Source organism: Rhinopithecus bieti, unplaced genomic scaffold, assembly GCF_001698545.2.
Source record: "Rhinopithecus bieti isolate Rb0 unplaced genomic scaffold, ASM169854v2 scaffold_4553, whole genome shotgun sequence".
Classification (NCBI taxonomy): Eukaryota; Metazoa; Chordata; class Mammalia; order Primates; family Cercopithecidae; genus Rhinopithecus; species Rhinopithecus bieti.
Genome location: NW_016804694.1, coordinates 2,725,170 through 2,747,852, shown reverse-complemented (window position 1 = coordinate 2,747,852; position 22,683 = coordinate 2,725,170). Strand labels below are relative to the sequence as shown.

The 22,683-nt window shown below is 39.5% G+C and overlaps 1 protein-coding gene across 4 annotated transcripts in view; it reads right to left on the bottom strand.

Moving 5' to 3' along the window:
* ZFAND3 (zinc finger AN1-type containing 3) overlaps positions 1 to 22,683 on the bottom strand; it is a 342,184-nt gene that overhangs the window by 224,684 nt on the left and 94,817 nt on the right. For all 4 annotated transcript variants that reach the window (XM_017870149.1, XM_017870151.1, XM_017870150.1 and 1 more), the window contains exon 3: positions 5,293 to 5,333. In XM_017870149.1, coding sequence (XP_017725638.1) covers positions 5,293 to 5,333 — 41 coding nt within the window. The remainder of the gene's footprint in view (positions 1 to 5,292; positions 5,334 to 22,683) is intronic.

Here is a 22,683-nt window from a genome sequence, read left to right as displayed (position 1 = left end):
GGCATGAGCCACCGCACCTGGCCAACAGTTGCTTTTTTTTGGGAAAAGGTGAATTTGAAAAATCAAGGTATGACAAGCTTACAAATTCCACTATCCTGCAAAATGTTTGGTATTGAAATTGGTAATTTGTTTCTAAATTATCTGTGGAGTTCCTACATTTCTTAAAAGAAACATATATAAGAAGAGCTTAAAATTTGTCAGACTCACTCTGTTCCTCTTACTGTGTGTCTGGAATTGATGGGTTCTTGGACTCACTGACTTCAAGAATGAAGCCACGGAACCTCGCAGTGTTACAGTTCTTAAAGATGGTGTGTTTGGAGTGTGTTCCTTCTGATGTTCCGACGTGTTTGGACTTTCTTCCTTCTGGTGGGTTCGTGGTCTTGCTGGCTTCAGGAGTGAAGCTGCAGACCTTCACAGTGAGTGTTACAGCTCTTAAGGTGGCGGGTGTGGAGTTGTTCGTTCCTCCCGACCGGAGCTGTTCCTACCTCCCAGTGGGTTCCTGGTCTCGCTGGCCTCAGGAGTGAAGTTGCAAACCTTGGTGGTGAGTGTTACAGCTCACGAAGGTGGTGCAGACCCAAAGAGTGAGCAGCAGCAAGATTTATTGCAAAGAGCCAAAGAACAAAGCTTCCACAGGTGGAAGGGGACCCAAGCGGGTTGCCGCTGCTGGTTCGGGTGGTCTACTTTTATTCCTTTGTCTGGCCCCACCCGCATCCTGCTGATTGCTCCATTTTACAGACAGCTGATTGTTCCATTTTGACACAGCGCTGACTGGTGCCTTTACAAACCGTTAGCTAGACACAGAGTGCTGATTGGTGTGTTTACAATCCTTTAGCTAGACAGAAAAGTTCTCTAAGTCCCCACCCTGATTAGCTAGACACAGAGTGCTGATTGGTGCGTTTACAAACCTTTAGCTAGACAGAGTGCTGATTGGTGCATTTACAGTCCTTTAGCTAGACAGAAAAGTTCTCCAAGTCCCCACCCATCCCAGAAGCCCAGCCGGCTTCACCTCTCAACTGTAATGCCTCAAAATTCAGCTGTAACCTACAACTCTTTGCTTTTCAAAATTGACTAGAATCATACCACTTTTACTCTGGTATTCTAACAGGAAACGGAAGCAGGAAAGCGATTAGTATGTAACTGCAACCACTAAGTTGCAAGTTCATAAGGAAATATTTTAATTTACTTGGTATGAAATGGGAATTTGTTATCCTCTTCTGGAACTATCATGATACTCAAATCACTTTCAAGAAAGATGTTAGCATTTTGGTTTATCTACCATTTCACCCTGCGCTCAGCATTGTTATATCACTCACGTTGGATGTCAACATTTAGATTCCCAATGCTGCAGACTACAGCTAATTTTATTTTGCTCATTCCAGAAAGAAACAAACTACTTCTAGATTGTATAAATTCACTTCACTTTTTAAAAATACTTAAATCTGAAAACACAGAGAAAATTCAAATTTAAAGCTCCCCAATTACTCTTACTCTGAGACTACCACAATTAAATTTTTCATGTGGCATCTTCCAGCTTTATCTCATGCAACCATACACTTGTACATATGTGAACCACATACGATAGCAAATTTCTTAAAAATTAGTCTTAAATGAAACTATGTTTATACCATGTCTACGGTTTATTAAAAATTAAGTATGTACACATTTAAAAGTCCATCAACCAAGTGGCATTTTGTATACTGTGAAACATGTATTGTTTGCCTTATGATAAGCATCTGTTATCAGTGCTACTCCAACAACCTTCCATTCCTTAAACAGATCTTCTGACTCACTGCCTTATAAAGTATACAATGATTAATAGGTTATAGCTACTTCTGGTCACCATACTCCTCTCTTCTCCCAAAACTAGTATTTCTAAGGGTTTGTGGGGCATAGAGATGATGTCACATTAATACAGGAGTTACTTCAGTAAGTTATTTTAAAATGTCTGCCTTCCCCACTTGTGATCATCCTCTTTGATGCTTCTGTCATCCACACTTCTATTTAGGAGGTCAGCAAAACCATTCTGTTAAAAGCACTGCTTTAATGATAGCTGGCCTTCAATATGCTAGAACAAGAGGTCATCATGAATTAGGTACTAACTATTCCTAAATATTAAACACTGGTAAACCAAATGCACAAACTCATAAATTGGATTTGCACTCAAATAAAAAAAATACCATAGGCAGTATCATTTCTGCTTTTGAGGCAGGAATATTCATTAGACTCATTAGACTCTATGCTTGACTTTTAATATGTATTTTAACACTGTAGTAACCTATTGGGTGTAGTTTAAGCTTCACTTCTAAAGGAGAGAGAGAGACAGAGAGAGAGAGAGAATGAGAATTTCTAAAGGAACTTAAAATTCTGTTTCAGCAGGCAGGATATTAACTAGTCATGCCACGCAAATGCAACTGGAGAAAGCAATAGTGTGTGGGTAAAAAATATAGAGGAGATAAGCAAATATTTTCTTTAGATACTTGAAAGTGTCCTAACATTTGTATAAAAGCAAAAGTGGCAAGGTTGTATAAAATGTAAAAAGACAAAGATCACCAGAGACAGATAATTATAAACACAGAAAGTAAAACTGTAACAAGTCCAAAGAAACACAAAGACCATGGCTGAACTCTAACTTCATAATTTTTTTTTAACTTTGTATTCATTTAGGGGCACAAGACAGTTCCTTATGATTATCTGATGTGAACCACCTTATTATTCAAAGGTGTCTGGCCTTCTCCCAAAACCATGCTTTACTAAATTACAATGGGGTCTCCATGTGGGGACAAATATACAATCTAATACAGGCTGAGTACCCCTAATTCAAAATGCTTGAGACCAGAAGTGTTGGGATTTGTTTTTCTCAGATTGCACTTTGGAGCATTTCAGATTTGGGATTTGGGGTTCTCAACCTGTATACATTTTGTCTCATTGCTACTTTCAAAGTCTTCACTATAAAGTTAACTTTTCATCAGTGAGGAAGCATTTCTTCATATCTGTGACTATAGATACATAAGGTAAGAAGCAGAATACAGTCTTTTTTTTTTTTTTTTGAGACGGAGTCTCACTCTGGCTGGAATGCAGTGGCACGATCTCGGCTCACTGCAACTTCCACCACCTGCGTTCAAGCGATTCTCCTGTCTCAGCCTCCCAAGTAGCTGGGATTACAGGCATGCGCCACCACACCCAGCTAATTTTTGTGTTTTTTGTAGAGACAGGGTTTCATCATGTTGGCCAGGATGGTCTCGCTCTCCAGACCTCGTGATCCACCCACCTCAGCCTCCCAAAGTGCTGGGATTATAGGCGTGAGCCACTGTGCCCGGCCCGATACAGTCCTTTAACATGGCACAAATACTGTTAAAAGCTGAATAAAAATCCACCAATATTTCTTTTCTTTTAAAAACCTAAATATCTGACAAATTCACAATTTTGAACACATAAGAGCCGTCAGCTTCCCCAATTCTCCCAATTCTTTCCCACCTATCCCCTAGTTTAGGCCCCAATGTGAAGGTCTAAAGCTTACACTGTGATTACTTCCTTGCCCAAATAGCATAATGAATAGATTAAAATTAACAACAACAACAAAATCTCTTCAATAAAATCTAGCCAGGCTCCTCTGAGCCCTCTTCTGGACCAGGCCTCAACCTGGACTCCCAAAACAAATGATTTGGTTCACCCACTCCTTTCACATTAAAAGACTTAAATACTAACGTTTCTTTTTTTTTTGTTTGATTTAATTTGAGACGGAGTCTCGCTCTGTTGCCAGGATGGAGTGCAGTGGCGCGATCTCGGCTCACTGAACCTCTGCCTCCCGGGTTCAAGCAATTCTCCTGCCTCAGCCTCCTGAGTAGCTGGGACTACAGGTGTGTGCCACCATGTCCAGCTAATTTTAAACACTAACATTTCTAACAGCTCAAGGTTACCTCCCTAGGATGACCCTAGCCTCCCTTTAAGTGTCTGCCTCTTAAAGCTCAAGGCTGCCAAAGAATCTACTGTTTGTTCTAGCCAGCATCTGAAGATAGGCCCTAACCATCCTCTTAGATCATTTACTAAAAAGGGTTTACAACTGTGAATCCTTCCTCTGTCCCTTTGAGCCGTACTTCTACAACTCAGGCGTGTCTTTTAAAGCCATTCCTTTAAAATGTAACCATCAGGAAAAATAGGGTATCTATTCCCCAGTCACAGTGGCAGCTAACAGGCACAGCTGGCCTAATCACCATATTTTACCAATCTTTTTAGGTTTTTCACTTCCTTGACTCTACAGATCCCCTGTTTATCCACTCCAAGTCCCCTGCCATTCTCCCTTTAAAACTCCCAGTCATCTCTGCAAATCGACATTGACTTCATTTCATACTGGACTCTCTTCCCTATTGCAAAAGTGTATTACTGACTAAAATCTGTCCTTAGAACTTTAGCTAGTATGCAGCTTTGTTTATCTTTGACAAAACGAAGACGGAAAGTTAAACATATCCTAATTAGTAAAGACTTATTTATATAGGATCGCTAGATATAACGTTCTTTTTTAAAAAAGTAAAAACAAAAAAACACCTACAAGTTTCAACTTTGTGAAGGAGTCATAATTCTAGAAGTTAACCAATTACCACTCTGGGGCTAGAAAAGGACCTTGGCACATGTCAAGCCCAAGTCCTTCATTTTATAATGATGAATCCAAGGTCCAAAGAGATTACATGACTTACCCGAGGTGATTTCAATGAGGGATCTGCAGGAGTTTTTTTGTTTTTATAGAGACGGGGTCTCACCATGTTGCCCAGGCTGGTCTCAAACTCCTGGCCTCAAGCAATCCTCCTGTCTCTACCTCCCAAAGTGCGGGGATTATAGGCATGAGCCACCATGGCGGCCTCTATGATGGATTTGATGAAGGGCTAACTCAGCATGATTCTCTTCCTGACTCCAACATGAAAATATTCTGTTATATTCTCATTGATAAAGCAATATTAACCATTAATCATTCAAGTCAAGATGAGCAGTGAGTATCTACTACCCTATTAAAATACACGCATTTTTTTATAGTTCTACTGTACACCAACAACAGTAAACCAAAGAAAGTTTGTTTGGTGCAAGTACACAGGAGATAGGATTTCATTCAAGGAAGACTGTTTCAACTGTCCTAGGCAAATATATGAAGCACCATGGTAAGGTGAAACTGCTTTCTCACACAAGCTAAGAAAACAAAACCCCATGCATAAATCCAAGGGAGGGTCAAATGATTTAGTCTTAAAAACAACCAAAAAAAAAAAGAAAATGAAAGTAAATTTAAAACCCTTTTTCTGCACTTACCAGCAAAGCATTTGGAACAGAGATTCATAGTCTTGCTGGACCTGGGGCAAACAAAAAGAAAAGAAAGAAAGAAGAGCTAAAAACTCCGTATCACTCTAATCAAAACATAAGATGTCCGAAATGTAGGCAAAGAACTTTCTGGCCAGGCAACTGAACTAATAAACTGATAAATTAATAACAAGTCCCTAGCTAGCCACCACTCCCCCCTCAACAAAATAAAATAAAATAACAAAATATAAAACTTGTTTTTTATTTTATTTTTTACCTGTAAGTTAGCCAATGCTTGCTTTTATTTATTGTGTATGTTAGCAGCTTATATAGCAACAAGTTCAGAAACATAAAATGCCCAGAAGATGGTATGGGAGTCAATTTAAACCACATGATTACCATACTGAAAAATATACGAAGTTATCACTATAAACAACAAAGACTTTGTAAACGGGTAAAACTTTCTCCTCATATACACAGTCATTTATCTCTATAACATTAGTTGAACTTTAATCTTCCCTATTTCAGATCCTAGTCACATTACAACCTTCTTGTTTAAAATTCTTTCTTCAGATACTCCAAATTATTTTTCATGTCCTTTCATCCATTAATAATAGCTACAATTCAATGAATACTAACTTGGATGGGCATTTCACATACATTACCTTATTAATCATCCCAACATCACTAAGATGGGTATTACCATATTGTTTTGCTTCTAAAATGCACTTTAAAAAAAATCACATTAGCATTTCTGTAACAAGGAAATACCTTAGAATTGTTTACAAGCGATGAATAATTTAACCTGTTTATGCCAGAGGTTGGAATTTTTGAATTTTGGCAATGAGACCAGGGCAATGACCTTGAGCAGGATATAAATAACCCACATGGTTAGTGTTCCAATAATGGAACACTATGTTACCCCCTCCTCTGCCAAGGTATTATTCAACTTGGGGGGGCGGTCTTAGAAATCAAAGACATACAGTCTCATCCCCATTACATAGGTGGGCAGCCTGTTCTAGGTCACAAAGCTAGGAACTATAGAAAAATATCTGACCTTGGGTGTAAGCAAACTCCAAAGGCCAACCCAACGTCCTTTGTTCACAACACAGCACCTGGCAACATAGCACCCCAGGGATTACACGGTAGGCAATCAATAAATGACTTTTCTGGCCAGGCATGGTGGCTCACACCTGTTATCCTAACACTACAGGAGGCCGAGGGGTGAGCGGAATGCCTGAGCTCAGGAGTTCGAGACCAGCCTGGGCAACATGACAAAACCCCATCTCTACTAAAGATAGAAAAAATCAGCTGGGAGAGGTGGCACATGTCTGTAGCCCCAGCTACTTGGGAGGCTGAGACACGAGAATCGCTTGAACCAGAGACGCAGAGGTTGCAGTGAGCCGAGATCACACCACTGCACTCCAGCCTGGGCGACAGAGCAAGAATCTGTCTCCAAAAAATAATAATAATAATGACTTTTCTGTTACATTAATCTGACTGCTGCTTCCCTTCCTGATCCTATTCCCAAGAGGACTCATTCTTATAGCTCTCCCTTCCAAAGACCTCCTGGAATGCTCTATGTTAGGCAAGCTGACCTATTTAAAACCTCATTCCTCAGCAACTCCATCTCCAATATTTGAGCCTTTGACCAGAACTGCCCCTAAAAATAGAATAAGCCAAGCTTCTTTTGCCTTCGTTACTGCGTTTTACAATGAAAGAAAGCCTCCCTCAGAAAGTATTCTCTGATGCTGATTGTTTGCACATGTGCTGGAACTGAAGCCCTAACAGTTAATTGCCACAAGATGGGGGAAAGGGAGTCATTATTTCTGTCCCAAAAAAGATGCTGTCAACAAGTAGATATTCCTTTAGAATCCTGCTTAATATAAACACAAGAGCAATGAGGAAAATTAAGTATCAATAAGTGAATAAGATGAGTAAGTGGATAAAGAGATATGTTAATGGTAGCATCTAACATTTATTACATGCCCATAATGTGGCAGGCACAATACCACATACCTTCAACCCCATTTTACCATTGAGGAAACAGAAGTCCCAAGAGGGTATGTAACTTGCCGAAGATTACAGAACTAGTAAGTGAATTAATCTGGTCTAACTCCAACACCTGTATTCTATTCATCATGCCAAACTTAGGCCTCTGCCTCAATATAGAAGCTGAGGGGTATATATCAGTCCAGAAACAGCGCTCTGGTGGTTTGTGAGAATGTCTATGGAAATCAAGTCAGCTCCCTGAGAAAGTAAAGCTTCTCATATGGAAGAAGCACAACTCCTGCCCTCCCTGACCCTCCAGGCACATGGAAAAACAACCTAAGATTCCCAGTCATTTCAGTTCCAACGCAACGAAGAATTGAGAATGAAGAAAATCCTACATGCCTGTTTTAACTAATTGAACTTGAACTAGGGGCGCCTCTCCATCCTAAAGAGACTCTCTAGTATGGATGCAATATACACACATCTGTGGTTAGCAGAACATTCTCTATTGCCAGAATATTGTGATTGTCCCCTCCCCTCTCATCTCCACTCAACTTCTCTGAAGGGGCCAGAATTCCCCGCCAAAGAAGCAGGTGCCCTTCTAATGTGGTCACTACCTCTTGTCCACGCAATGTCACAAAAAGCCAGATACAACTCATATAACCTCTGCTACTCCCAACTGTCCAGCAGGAATCATGGAAAGCCTTCAGAGAACAACCTGGCAACAAGTGTGCCAGTTTTAACATCTGAGTTTCAGAAACATGGTTTAAAAAAAAAAAGGCAAAATGGCATTTTTCTCAGAGTCCCTTGATCTCTCTTCAGATAGTCTATGTATTTAAAATGCCCACCATACCTATATATTATCTAAATGACATCCATTACACATTCTGGATAGAAATTTTTCAGCAACATGGTTGTCAATCAGGTTATAAAAGAAATAATATAGCTACTGATATTATTACTCAAAACGGAGATGTTTTAAATCTAAAATAAACCAGATTTTGGCTATTGAAATAATGGTCACTTCTAAACAATGCCAGCTTGGATCACATGGGTCAAGAACACTGAATCCAAAGGAACTGGCAGAGACTTCTGGGAACTTTGATCCTTTCTGATGTTGAACATGTGAAACTTGAAGCTAATCACAGGCATACAACTACTCACTACCTAAGAAAACGCATGTAATCAACTTGCATGGTCTTGGAACAGACAACAGAGCTCTGAAAGCTTCACTGCTCCAGTGAAACTACTCTTATGGGGCTCTCCAATGGATACCACGCTTCTAAAACCAAGGGGTAGTAGGCTGAATAACAGCTACCCAAAGATATCGAGTCTTAATCCTGAAGTTACCTGACTTGGGGGGTGGAGGGTCCTTTCCAAATTAATTAATGGTTTTGAGATGAGATTACCCTGGATTATCCAGGTGAACCCTAAATGACATCACAAGAGGGAGAGTCAAAGAACATTTTTATAAGGGAGTAGCAAAGGGAATTCAGAAAGACACCCAGAGTAAACAGCCATGTGAAGGTGGAGGCAGAAGCTGGAGTAACAGGGTTACAAGCCCATGAATGCTGGGGCAGCCCCCAGAAGCTGGAAGAGGTGAGGAATGGATTCTCCCTCAGGGCTACCCTGGAAGGAAGGAAGCCCTCCCAGATCTTGGACTTCTAGCCTCCAGAACTTTGAGAAAATAAATTCCTATTATTCTAAGTCACCAACTTTGTGGTAATTTGTTACAATAGCCTTAGAAAACTAATATACAAGGGTATGTATTCAATCATAGCATATTCCCTCTCAGTAGCATTCAGCCAGATCCATCCTTCTTTCCAGAACACTCTTCATATACCTTCATGTCACTCAAATCCCAGATCAAACAACCCTCTTCCCCCACAACAGCTCCCATTTAGCCACCTTTGCTGCTGCTCCTCCCCTGCAAAGACCCTTAACTGGAGGTCCAGAAACTCAGTCTTCATGACCTCTACTTCTCATTTAGTAGTGATCTCCCACACTCTTGTGGTTTTAAAATACTGTATCTATACACAAAAGATGCACAAATGTTTACCTTCAATCCAAATCTCTTTTCCTTGCTCCAAACTCACATATCTAACTGCCTATTTGACATCTCAACATGTGACTCAAACTTAGTATTTCCAATTAGAATTCTCAGTATTTCCCACAAATTTGCCTGACCCATCTTTTCCACTCTATAAGTGGAAAACACCTTCTTCCCAGTTGCTCAGATCAAAATTCTAGAAACCTTTTCTTTTTTATTTTTCTTTTTGAGACAGAGTCTAGATCTGTCGCCCAGGCTGGAGTGTAGCATGATTTTGGCTCACTGCAACCTCTGCCTCCTGGGTTCAAGCAATTCTTCAGCCTCAGCCTCCCAGGTAGCTGGGATTACAGGCACCCGCCACCACACCGGGCTAATTTTTGTATTTTTAGTAGAGACAGGTTTTCGCCATGTTGGCCAGGCTGCTCTCAAACTCCTGACCTCAGGTGATCTGCCTGCCTCAGCCTCCCAAAGTGCTGGGATTACAGGCGTGAGCCACCGCACCCGGCAGAAACCATTTTTGATTACCATCCTTCCTGTAGTCTCACAGATAACAACACTCAGCAAGACGCATTAGTTCTACTTACAAATAGACCTCAAATCTATGTATTCCTCTCCTTCCTCAATGCTTCTATGATAGCCACCATTAACTCTCACCTAGGCCACTGTAAATAGCTTTTTATTGGTCTTCTCATTCCCACTTTTGACCCTATACAATTGATTTTTCCACGAAGCCACCATGGTCATCTTTTAAAACAAGTTGGAGCATGTTATTTTCTTGCTTAACACTATCCAACAATTTGCTACTGAGTATAAAACCCAAACTTTTTACCTGGAGAAAAGTTTAAAACAAAACAAAACAAAAAGCCTGGAAATCTCCTTGTGATCTGACTCTGCCTACTTCCCCTCTTCCTCTCTTATCATTCTGCCCCCTCACTCACCACATTTCAACCACACTTGCCTTTTCTCTATTCCCCAACTGTGCTGCAGGGCTCGTGCCCATGTTGTTCTCTCTACCCCCCCAAATCACTGTAATGCTGTCTCTTTCTTGTTACTCATAATCTAGTTCAAACCTCCTCAGTTGCCTTCCCTTGACAACCCAATTTATTTTTTTATTTTTTGTTTTTTTGAGACTGGGTCTCATTTTACTGCCCAGGCCAGAGCGCAGTGGCACAATCATAGCTCACTGCAGCCTTCACCTCCAAGGCTCAAGCCATCCTCCCGCTATAGCCTTCCAAGTAGATAAGACTCTAGGCACGCATTAGTCCGTTATTTTCTGTAAAGATGGGGTCTTGCTTTGCTGCCCAGGCTGATCTCAAACTCCTCAGCTCAAGTGATCCTCCCACCTCAGCCTCCCAAAGTGCTGGGATTACAGGTGTGAGCCACAACTCCTGTGGCCTGACTACCCGATTTAAATCAGTTCCTCTTCCTGTTTCCTTCTTTCACAACACATCATTCTTCGATAGCTCACCGCATGCCTGTTTGCCTGCTATCTTTCACCATTAGAATGTAAGTGCCATAAGAGCAAAGACTCCTTTGGTCACTCTTGGTTGGTATTTAACAGGTATCCAATAAATGCTTGTTAAATGAAGAAATGAAATCTCTTTTGCAGGCCTGAACCATTAAAAAAACAAACAAACAAACAAACAAACAAAAAAAACACCTAGGTAGATATTTGAAATGTATTCTGTAGAGGTCAAACACCAGCTAGAAGACAGGTTCTCCACAATTCCTGTGGCTGTCAGCCTGTCATCTTTCTGGAGCTCTGTCACAATGCATTACCTATGGCTGGTAGACAACGTCACCCTATGTATCTGGCCATGATCTGTCACTCAGGAGATAACAGGTGGCAAACACTTTTAAAAGTTTCTTTCTAATGAGATACAGTGAGAAATCCACTTAAATTTTTTTCTTTTTCTAATAAATAATGTTTAATAGTATGTTCTGGTTTTGCAAATACATACCCCTTGAACAGAATGTAGAAAAAAACAAAAAAACAAACTCATTTATAATTCCCCAAAATAAGAAATACTAATCTTTTTAGATAGATATCCATAATTCAGAATTTATTATATTGACTGTATTGGTTGTTATACGGTATGTTCATAGGTGTTCATTTTATTATGCTTCATACCATATATACACATTACATACAGTCATGTACTGCATAATGATACTTTCATCAATGACAGATCACATACACAATGGAAGTTCCATAAGATTATAACGCAGCCAAAAACGTCCTATCACCTAGTGGCATCGTAGCTGTAGTGTTAGAGCAACACAGTAAACAAACAGACTGTGCTGCCAGTCATATAAAAGTCTAGTACATACAATTATGTATAGTACATAATACTTGATAAAAAATGATAAACAACTATGTGATTGGTTTGTGTATTTACTATACTTTATATCATTATTTTAGACTGTAATTCTTCTACTCACTAAAAACAGAAGAGGAAGAAGTAGTTGTTAACTGTAAAGCAGCCTCAGGCAGCTCGTTCAGGAGGTATCCAGAAGAAGGCGTTGTTATCATGGAGATGACAGCTCCATACCAGTCACTATGCCTGAAGACCTTCCAGTGGGAAAAGATGTGGAAGCAGAAGACTGATGCTCCTGACTCTGTGCAGGCCTAGGCTAATTGTGTGCATGTCTGTATGTTGGGGCCTAATTAAAAACCTTTAGAAGCAAAAAATAAAATATTGTTTAAATAAAGGTGCCAGGCCTGGTGGCATGCACCTGTTGTAGTCCCAGCTACTCAGGAGGCTGAGCCCAGGACTTTTGAGTCCAGCCTGGGCAACACAGTGAAACTCTGTCAGCAATCAGTAAAGAAAACTCATAGAATAAGGATATAATGAAAATATTTTTGTGTAACTATATGCTTGTGTTTTAAGCTAAGTGTGATTACAAAAGAGTCTTAAGTTTAAAATTTTTTTAAGTTTATAAGGTAAAAAAGTTATAGTAAGCTAAAGCTAATTTATTATTAAAGAAAATTAAAAAATAAACTTGGTGTAGCCTAAGTGTACAGTGTTTGCAACATCTACAGTAACATAATGTCCTAGGACCCTCACATTCACTCACTACTCATTCACTGACTCACCCAGAGCAATTTCCAGTCTTGCAAGCTCCATTCATGGTAAGTGCCTGGGACAGGTGTACACTTTATCTTTCACGCCATATTTTTACCATACCTTTTCTAGGTTTAGATACACAAATACAACTGCCTACAGTATTCAATATAGTAACATGTTCTACAGGTTTGCAGCCTAGGAGCAACAGGCTACACATATAGTGTAGGTGTAGAGTAGGCTATACCACCTAGGTTTGTGTAAGGACACTCTATGATGTTCAACACTGTTTCCACAATGAAACCGACTAATAGACTATGTCCCCATCATGAAGCAATGCATGACTACTTTCTTTTGTGTATATATAAAAATTTCATAAAGAAATGCATAATGAAAATCTACAGATACCATTTTTTCAATTTACATTTCCATTTAATATTTATACTGCTTATTCTTCAAGAACATATTTGTTGCTCTGTAACAATCCATTACATACTAATACTATAATTTAGTCACACCCTTACTACTGTTGGATGTATAATCATTTTTCCCCAATTTTTTCTATTATAAATATTTCTATAATGAGCATTTTGGGACTTACACCTTTAATCATAAATCTGTATCTGAATGGCTTTAACACTGATTGTGAGAAGGAGACCTTACTAGACGAAAAAGTATGATTTTGGTAAGTATTGCAAAATTACCTTCCAGGTAAGTTCTATATACTATTTTCAACACATCTTTGTCAACAATATTTTATTTTATTTTATCTTATTTTATTTTATTTTATTTATGAGACAAGGCCTGGCTCTATTGCCCAGGCTGGAGTGCAGTGGTGTGATCTCAGCTCACTGCAACCTCCGCCTCCTGGGCTCAAGCCATCCTCCCACCTCAGCCTCCTGAGTAACTGGGACTACAGGTGCATGCCACCACACCCAGCGTGTGTGTGTGTGTGTGTGTGTGTGTGTGTGTGTGTGTGTGTGTGTGTAGAGATGGGGTTTTGCCATGTTGCCAGGCAGGTCTCTGACTAGTCAGCTCAAGCAATCCACCTGCCTCAGCCTCCCAAAGTGCTGGGATTACAGGTATGAACCATTGCACCTGGCCAACACTGTTTGTACTTTTTAATTTTTACTTGAGGGCAGAAATGATTATGTTGTTAAATGTTTCTTCTAATTTTTTTTTCCAATTTTGAAGGATATCAATGTTTTAATGACAAATAAATTAGCCTTCATGCTAATTCATCTTAGGGAATTAAAGTAACAGTCCTAATTTTTGGGAATTCTAGAAACATCTTATTTATAGTATTTTCCTGACACATACACAAGACTACTATCTCTCCCCACTCAAGAGAAACACACACATGCAAAAAACTATTTTAATATAAATATGGAAATTTTTAAAAACTCTGTCACCATATCAATGTTCCTCAACAACCTTTTTTTTGTTTACACAACTGGAAGGAAAACCTAGGGCACAAGAAAAATAAAGAAAAGTATAAAGAAAAACCAGTACCAGCACATAAGTATACCAAGCCCTTCCAGTCCTATGGTCCCTGAACTTCTCCAGACTAGACATGTATCATAAAACTAAAAAAATCTAGACTACAAAGAAAGTTCCTTCTTCAATGAAGGGAATCAATCTGCAAAACTGTCACATTTCTAAAACTAGTCTGTAAAACACAATCTGCAAAACTAGTCACATTTCTGAATTCAACCTCTTCTAATAGACCAGACAAAGGAGGAAAGGGGAGGAAAGGGTAAGAGGACAAAGAGAAGGAGAAGGGGCCGAGGAGTGGGATGGTAAAGGAAAGGAAGGAAAAAACAAACCACAATACCTACTACACACTAAAAATCATCCCAGTTTTCTTAGAGATAAAATTAGATTAAAGACTACTAACAATCTGCTTCCTGCCTCATACACATATAGCCAGAAAAACTAACTTCCTACAGCAGCCAGGAAGCAGCCAACAGCTCTACTAAATCATCACTCTCTACTCACCCTAGGCAAACAAGAAAAAGACCAGTTCAAACAGATGACATTCTAGCTGGCAATGACAAAGGAGGCTTTCAACGGTGCAACCAGCCTGTCCACACTGTTACACATCACTCTAAATGGTTCAGACCATGTCTGCAAATTTTCTTTTTAAGGAAATATTACAATGATGGAGCTGTTAATAAGGGTGTTAGTTTCTATAATGTAACAATATGGATCCTGCTCACTTTAAAAACTAATTTTAATGTAACAATTTAGATTCCAAGTGGGTTATTGTAATTAGCAGTGGTTTTAGCTTTGTATGCCCAAATTCAAGGACAGCAGAGCAAAATGCCTCGATTTTTGTGTGTTTCAAGTACTTGCACTAAAAGTTATAGTGTATAGATGTAAAACTAGTCACATCTTCATCTGTGGCCCTGTTATGTATTACTAAAAATTTAGTCCAGCACCATCTAACAATTACAGACAAGATGAGGCATGGCCATCAATAAACTAGTCAAAAGAAGAAGAAAAAAAATTAAAATATACGAATGAAAGCCCCTGTAGAAAAGGAGAAAAAAAATACAATGAAGTGATTAAAATGCCAAATAATTTTTCCACATACGAGAAACTTAATGAGGCTATCAACTCTAACACACCCAATATATATCAATGATTGCAGCTGTCCCACTATATATCCCCAAACGTAAGATAAGGTTTTCTTCCCTAAAGTTATCTTTCAGAAAGAAGGAACTGCTTTACAATTAAATCCTTACTTTTGAGGCAGACACCAATTATTTTATAGTAAGTACTAACAAGGGCCAAAAAAAAAAAAAAAAAAAAAAAAAAAAAAAAAAGCTTCAAGAACAACCTGGAAGTGAGAAAGAGAAAGCCAAGCATGCAGTCATGCCCAGGGAAATGAATGGTGTTTGGGATTTCAAAAGAGGAATATAGAGTCACAGTCCCAGAGGCATCTCTCCAGTTAGAGTCTGTGAAAGGCTGAGACAGTGAAGTTCTCATCACTAGTCAGAGACACTAGTCAGACATATTGAGGTATGGAAGGATGTCAAGCCAACTCTAATATTGGATACTTTGTCATGGTTACCACAACAAATTAGTTTTATAAAAAGGGGAGGATACAGTTTTAAACAAAGATTTAATACTTATTTCTAGAGAGTGATTACAAATAGTAGCTGCCATTGAAGAAGGCCTCTGAAGATCTTCCAGAAAGCAGTGCAGTAACAGCCTTGAAATGTGAGGAAGATAATAAATGACGTCAAGATGATGACAACTCTTCTAATGTTACATGAACGAATTCTTGTGGCTTGGGATAAATTTTCCAGTGATCGTAACATTTACAGATTTTAAAGTGATTTATCTCAAACAACTTGGAGGCTGAAAAATGAATATGATATCCTCTGAAAAACCATGGTCAATAACTTTTAAAATGGCCTGGTAAATATTAAATAATAATTTGGTAAATATTGAAGTCCAATGTCTGTGCAGACATGGAGAATTTAAATCTGTTCATAAATGTGGAAAAACTAACATTTTAAAATTTATATTAGGAGCATATACAAATTACATATGATTTTATATAATCCATGACCTTTAAATATACATACAGTTACCATCAGGACAAAATGAGTGAACATATATATAAGATCTCTTGGCCCGGCGAGGTGGCTCACGCCTATAATTCCAGCACTTTGGGAGCCCAAGGCGGATCATGAGGTGAGGAGATTGAGACCATCGTGGCCAACATGGTGAAACCCCGTCTCTACTAAAAATACAAAAATTAGCTGGGCGTGGTGGCGCATGCCTATAATCTCAGCTACTCAGGAGGCTGAGGCAGAAGAATCACTTGAACCAGAGTCAGAGGTTGCAGTGAGCCAAGATTGCGCCACTGCACTCCAGCCTGGGCGACAGAGACTCTGTCTCAAAAAAAAAAAGGGCATTTTTCATGTTTTGAAAACACACAGAAAACTTCCCAACCATCTAGTATGAGAGCAATTACCTGAGAATTAAACTGAGAATGACAAATTTGAGAGATAACAATGAGTTATTCTCTGGCCTTATTTTTCTTCTTGCTAACAATGTTGCTTTTGAAAATAGGTGGGGTTGGGGGAACAACAACATTTATGGAGCTTAGAGTACTTTTCCCAAAGTGTGTCAAAATAATTAAATATTCACCTGTCCTACCCAAGTGGCAAATATTTTTGCTTCATCCACTCATCTACTCTCATTAAGATAATTCAGGCTTGCAGAGAGAGGCATTCTTTTATCTATATTTATGGTAAATTAAATCAAAGGCATGATAATTTTAGTGAAAGATGAAAAGTAACCTGAAGTATTATTATATCTTTGTCAGAAAATGTGACATAAACCTGGGAGATGATAGAGTTACAAGGGTTCAAACTACAAGGTTAAACAGGCTAGAAAAGAAGCTGTATGGCTGAGAAAGACAAGCACAAGGCACTTACAGAAGCTGGAGGATATCCAAGTAAAGACATCTACACAGGCCAGGCACGGTGGCTCACACCTGTAATCCCAGCATTTTGGGAGGCCGAGGCGGGAGGATCATGAGGTCAGGAGATCAAGACCATCCTGGCTAACATGGTGAAACCCCTTCTCTACTAAAAATACAAAAAATTAGCCGGGCATGGTGGCAGGCACCTATAGTCCCAGCTAATTGCCAGGCTGAGGCAGGAGAAGGGCATGAAACCGGGAGGCAGAGCTTGCAGTGAGCCAAGATCGCGCCACTGCACTCCAGCCTGGGCAACAGAGACTTCATATCAAAAACAAAAACAAAAACAAAAAAGACTTCTACACGATGCAACATTTCTGTTCATGTCATTCAGGAAAGATAAAAATACCAACAGAACATCTACAAAACATGGAGGAGGAGAAATCAATATCTAGCAATATGCACATAGAAGAAAAATTTTAATGTATACATAATGTCACTGACATATTTTTTAAATGTCATTTGTACTTCAACATCTTTCATTTGTTCAAATTCCAAACATTTTATACCTTACATCAATCAATTAGGCCATTCTCAGGGAGTTCGTGAAAGAGTCAGGATACCACACCTACAATGAAACTAGAGAAGGAATGGTTGAAAGGTGACGGCAGAAAATAAACTGCTTTCCTTATTCCCAGTCCAATGCTCACTGACAAGTAAAGTTCAAAGTTCAAAATATCCATTTCCTATTTTAATTATTCATCACAAAATACAAGATTGACCAGAGTTTGCAAAAGAAAATTCTCTGGTTATAACCCCCAGCAAAAAAACAGAAGGGAACTCAAGAGTACATCTTTTCTATCTCTGCCCCAAAAAGACTTAAAGTATTCCTGTTCTACAATCACCAGAGATTCTATTGCTTCTTGTGTATCATATTTCATTGCCCTTGTAATCATAAATTTCTAATGTCCAACACACATTCCTCCCACTGTTGTAAACTCCTTTATAATTCTGTCTTCAGGGTAAAAACAGTTGCTACAGGGGTAGAGTTAAGAGCAATGACCTGGGAAGAAAGGGCTTAGTTTGAACGCGGGACCTCGCAACTGGGTTTTGTCACCCATTAAAATAAAGTGAGCTACTTAGACCAGTGACTGCTAATGTTCTATAAATCTATGATCACACAATGATATACAGTAGTCCCCCATTATCCTTGGGGGATACATTTCAAGACTCCCAGCAGAAGCCTGAAATCACGGATAGTACTGAACTCTATATACACTGTGTTCTTCCTATACAAACAGATTTCCTAATTTATAAATCCGATACAGTAGAAGATTAACAACAATACTTAACAGAACAATTTTAACACTATGTCAGCATCACTACGTTTGTGCTTTGGGGCCATTATTAAGTAAAACAGGATTACTTAAACACAAGCACTGAGATACCATGACAGATACCATGACAGTCTACCTGATAACCAAGACAGCTACTAACAGGCAGGTAGTGCATACATAGTGTGGTTATGCTGGAGAAGGGGATGATTCACCACCAGGGCAGGATAGAGCAGAACAGCATTAGATGTCATGATGCTATTCAGAATGGTGTGCAACTTAAAACTTACGTTTATTTCAGGAGTTTTCCATTTAATACTTTCACAACATGGCTGACTGCAGGTACCAGAAACTGCAAAATGTGAAAACACGGATAAAGGGAGACCACTGTAATTATACATGGCATACCCTTTTTCTTTTTTTCTTTTTTCTTTTTTTTTGAGACAGAGCCTTGCTCTGTCACCAGGCTGGTGTACAGTGGTGTGATCTTGGCTCACCGCAACCTCTGCCTCCAGGGTTCAAGCAATTCTCCTGCCTTAGCCTCCTGAGTAGCTGGGATTACAGGCACGTGCCACCACGCCCAGCTAATGTTTTTTTATTTTTAGTGGAAACAGGGTTTCACCGTGTTAGCCAGGATGGTCTTGATCTCCTGACCTCGTGATCTGCCCACCTCGGCCTCCCAAAGTGCTGGGATTACAGGTGTGAGCCACCGCACCCGGCTGGCATACCTGGTTTTATAGCACTATAGTTTACCACACTTTGGAGGTACTGCACTTTTTGCAAGTTGAGGGTTTATGAAAACCCTGCATTGAGCAAGTCTTATGTTCCAACAGCATGTGCTTACTTCATATCTGTTTCACATTTTGCATCTATTTGATTCTTCTCTCTTTTCTTCTTTATTAGTCTTGCTAGCAGTCTATCTTTTCAAAAAACCAGCTCCTGGATTCACTGATTTTTTGAAGGGTTTTTTGTGTCTCTATCTCCTTCAGTTCTGTTCTGATCTTAGTTATTTCTTGCCTTCTGCTAGCTTTTGAATGTGTTTGCTCTTGCTTCTCTAGTTCTTTTAATTGTGATGTTAGAGTGTCAATTTTAGATCTTTCCTGCTTTCTCTTGTAGGCATTTAGTGCTATAAATTTCCCTCTACACACTGCTTTAAATGTGTCCCAGAGATTCTGGTATGTTGTATCTTTGTTCTCATTGGTTTCAAAGAACATCTTTATTTCTGCCTTCATTTCGTTATGTACCCAGTAGTCATTCAGGAGCAGGTTGTTCAGTTTCCATGTAGTTGAGCGGTTTTGATTGAGTTTCTTAGTCCTGAGTTCTAGTTTGATTGCACTGTGGTGAGAGACAGTTTGTTATAATTTCTGTTCTTTTACATTTGCTGAGGAGTGCTTTACTTCCAACTATATGGTCAATTTTGGAGTAAGTGCAATGTGGTGCTGAGAAGAATGTATATTCTGTTGATTTGGTGTGGACAGTTCTGTAGATGTCTATTAGGTCCACTTGGTGCAGAAGTGAGTTCAATTCCTGGATATTCTTTTTAACTTTCTGTCTCATTGATCTGTCTAATGTTGACAGTGGAGTGTTAAAGTCTCCCATTATTATTGTGTGGGAGTCTAAGTCTCTTTGTAGGTCTCTAAGGACTTGCTTTATGAATCTGGGTGCTCCTGTATTGGGTGCATATATATTTAGGATAGTTAGATCTTCTTGTTGAATTGATCCCTTTACCATTATGTAATGGCCTTCTTTGTCTCTTTTGATCTTTGTTGGCAGCAAGTCTGTTTTATCAGAGACTAGGATTGCAACCCCTGCCTTTTTTTATTTTCCATTTGCTTGGTAGATCTTCCTCCATCCCTTTATTTTGAGCCTATGTGTGTCTCTGCACATGAGATGGGTCTCCTGAATACAGCACACTGATGGGTCTTGACTCTTTATCCACTTTGCAAGTCTGTGTCTTTTCATTGCAGCATTCAGCCCATTTACATTTAAGGTTAATATTGTTATGTGTGAATCCTGTCATAATGATGTTAGCTGGTTATTTTGCTCATTAGTTGATGCAGTTTCTTTCTACCATTGACAGTCTTTAAAATCTGGCCTGTTTTGGCAGTGGTTGGTACTGGTTGTTCCTTTCTATGTTTAGTGTTTCCTTCAGGAGCTCTTGTAGGGCAGGCCTGGTGGTGACAAAATCTCTCAGCATTTGCTTGTCTGTAAAGGGTTCTATTTCTCCTTCACTTATGAAGCTTAGTTTCGCTGGCTATGAAATTCTGGGTTGAAAATTCTTTTCTTTAAGAATGTTGAATACTGGCCCCCACTCTCTTCTGGCTTATAGAGTTTCTGCCGAGAGATCCATTGTTAGTCTGATGGACTTCCCTTTGTGGGTAACCCGACCTTTCTCTCTGGCTGCTGCCTTAACATTTTTTCCTTCATTTCAACTTTGGTGCATCTGACTATTATGTGTCTTGCTTGGAGTTGCTCTTCTCAAGGAGTATCTTTGTGGCGTTCTCTGTATTTCCTGAATTTGAATGTTGGCCTGCCTTGCTAGGTTGGGGAAATTCTCCTGGATAATATCCTGCAGAGTGTTTTCCAACTTGGTTCCATTCTCCCCGTCACTTTCAGGTACACCAATCAGACGCAGATTTGTTCTTTTCACACAGTCCCACATTTCTTGGAGGTTTTGTTCATTTCCTTTAACTCTTTTTTTCTCTAAACTTCTCGTCTCGCTTCATTTCATTCATTTGATCTTCAATCACTGATACCCTTTCTTCCAGTTGATCACATCGGCTACTGAAGCTTGTGCATTCATCACGTAGTTCCCGTGCCATGGTTTTCAGCTCCATCAGGTCATTTAAGGACTTCTCTACGCTGGTTATTTTAGTTAGCCATTCGTCTAATCTTTTTTCAAGGTTTTCAGCTTCTTTGCGATAGGTTTGAACTTCCTCCTTTAGCTTGGAGAAGTTTGATCGTCTGAAGCCTTCTTCTCTCACATTTTGATAAGGTTCGCAATATTTCAAACATTTTCATTATTATTACATCTACAATGGTGAGCTATGATCAGTGTCTTTAATGTTACTATTGTCATTGTTTTGGGACACCATAAACTATGCCCATACAAGCCAACAAACTTTTTTTTTTTTTGTAAGTTAAAAAAACACAGCAGCCGGGCGCAGTGGCTCATGCCTATAATACCAGCACTTCGGGAAGCCAGGGTGGGCGGATCACCTGAGGTCAGGAGTTTGAGACCAGCCTGACCAACGTGGTGAAACCCCGTCTCTACTAAAAATATAAAATTAGCCAGGCATGGTGGCGCATGCCTGAAATCCCAGCTACTCGGGAGGCTGAGGCAGGAGAATCGCTTGAATCTGGGAGGCAGTGGTTGCAGTGGGCTGAGGTCGTGCCACTGTACTCCAGCCTGGGCAAAAAGAATGAAGCTCCGTCTCAAAAAATAAACAAACAAAAAATTTTTAAAAAACACACAGCATCAGAGGAGAGTGCAAATGCAGCCTCCCACTACCACAAATTATGCAGTCAAGTTTCTCATGTTTGTGGAAAACTGCAGGGGTCAGCACATCCAGAGTGCAATGGATAAGCCCAAGACAGCAAACTTCATCAATAAATGTGTGTTCTGATCACTCTGCCAACTGGCCATTCCTCCACCTCTCTACCATTTTCTTGGGACAATATTAAAATTAGGTCAATAATGCTACAATGTCCTCTAAGTGTTCAACTGAAAAGAGTCACACATCTCTTACTTTAAATCAAAAACTAGAAATGATTAAGCTTAATGAAAAAGGCATGTTGAAAGCCAAGACAGGCCTAAAGCTAGCCCTCTTATGCCAGTTATCCAGGTTGTGAATGCAAAGAAAAAGTTCTGAAGGGAAAGTTAAAATGCTACTCCAGTGAACATACAAATATGGAGAAAGTTTTAGTGATCAAGACAGAAGATTAAACCAGCCACAATATTCCCTTAAACCAAATCCTAATCCAGAGCAAGAGCCTAACTCTCTTCAGTTCTATAAAGGCTGATCGAGAGAAGTGAGGAAGCTGCAGAAGAGAAATCTGAAGATAGCAGAAGTTGGTTCATGAAGTTTAAAAAAAAAAAAAAAAAAGCCATTTCCATAACAAAAATGCAAGGTGAAGCAGCAAGTGCTGTTGTACAAGCTGGAACAAGTTATCCAAAAGATCTAGCTAAAATGAAGGTGGCTACACTAAACAGCAGATTTTCAATGTCGATCAAACAGTCTTACACTAGAAAATGATGCTACAGAGAACTTTACAGTTAGAAAGGATAAGTCAATGCCGGGCTTCAACATTTCAAAGAATCAACTGATTCTCTTGTTAAGGGCTAAGGCAGCTGGTGACTTTAAGTTGAAGCCAGTGATCAGTTACCATTCCAAAAATCCTAGGACCCTTAAGAATTATGGGTCACACCTGGCCAGGCACCAGTGGCTCACACCTATAATCCTAGCAGAGGAGAGGAGAGGGAAAGGGAGGGGAAGGGAGGGGACTGGGGAGGGGAGGAGAGTG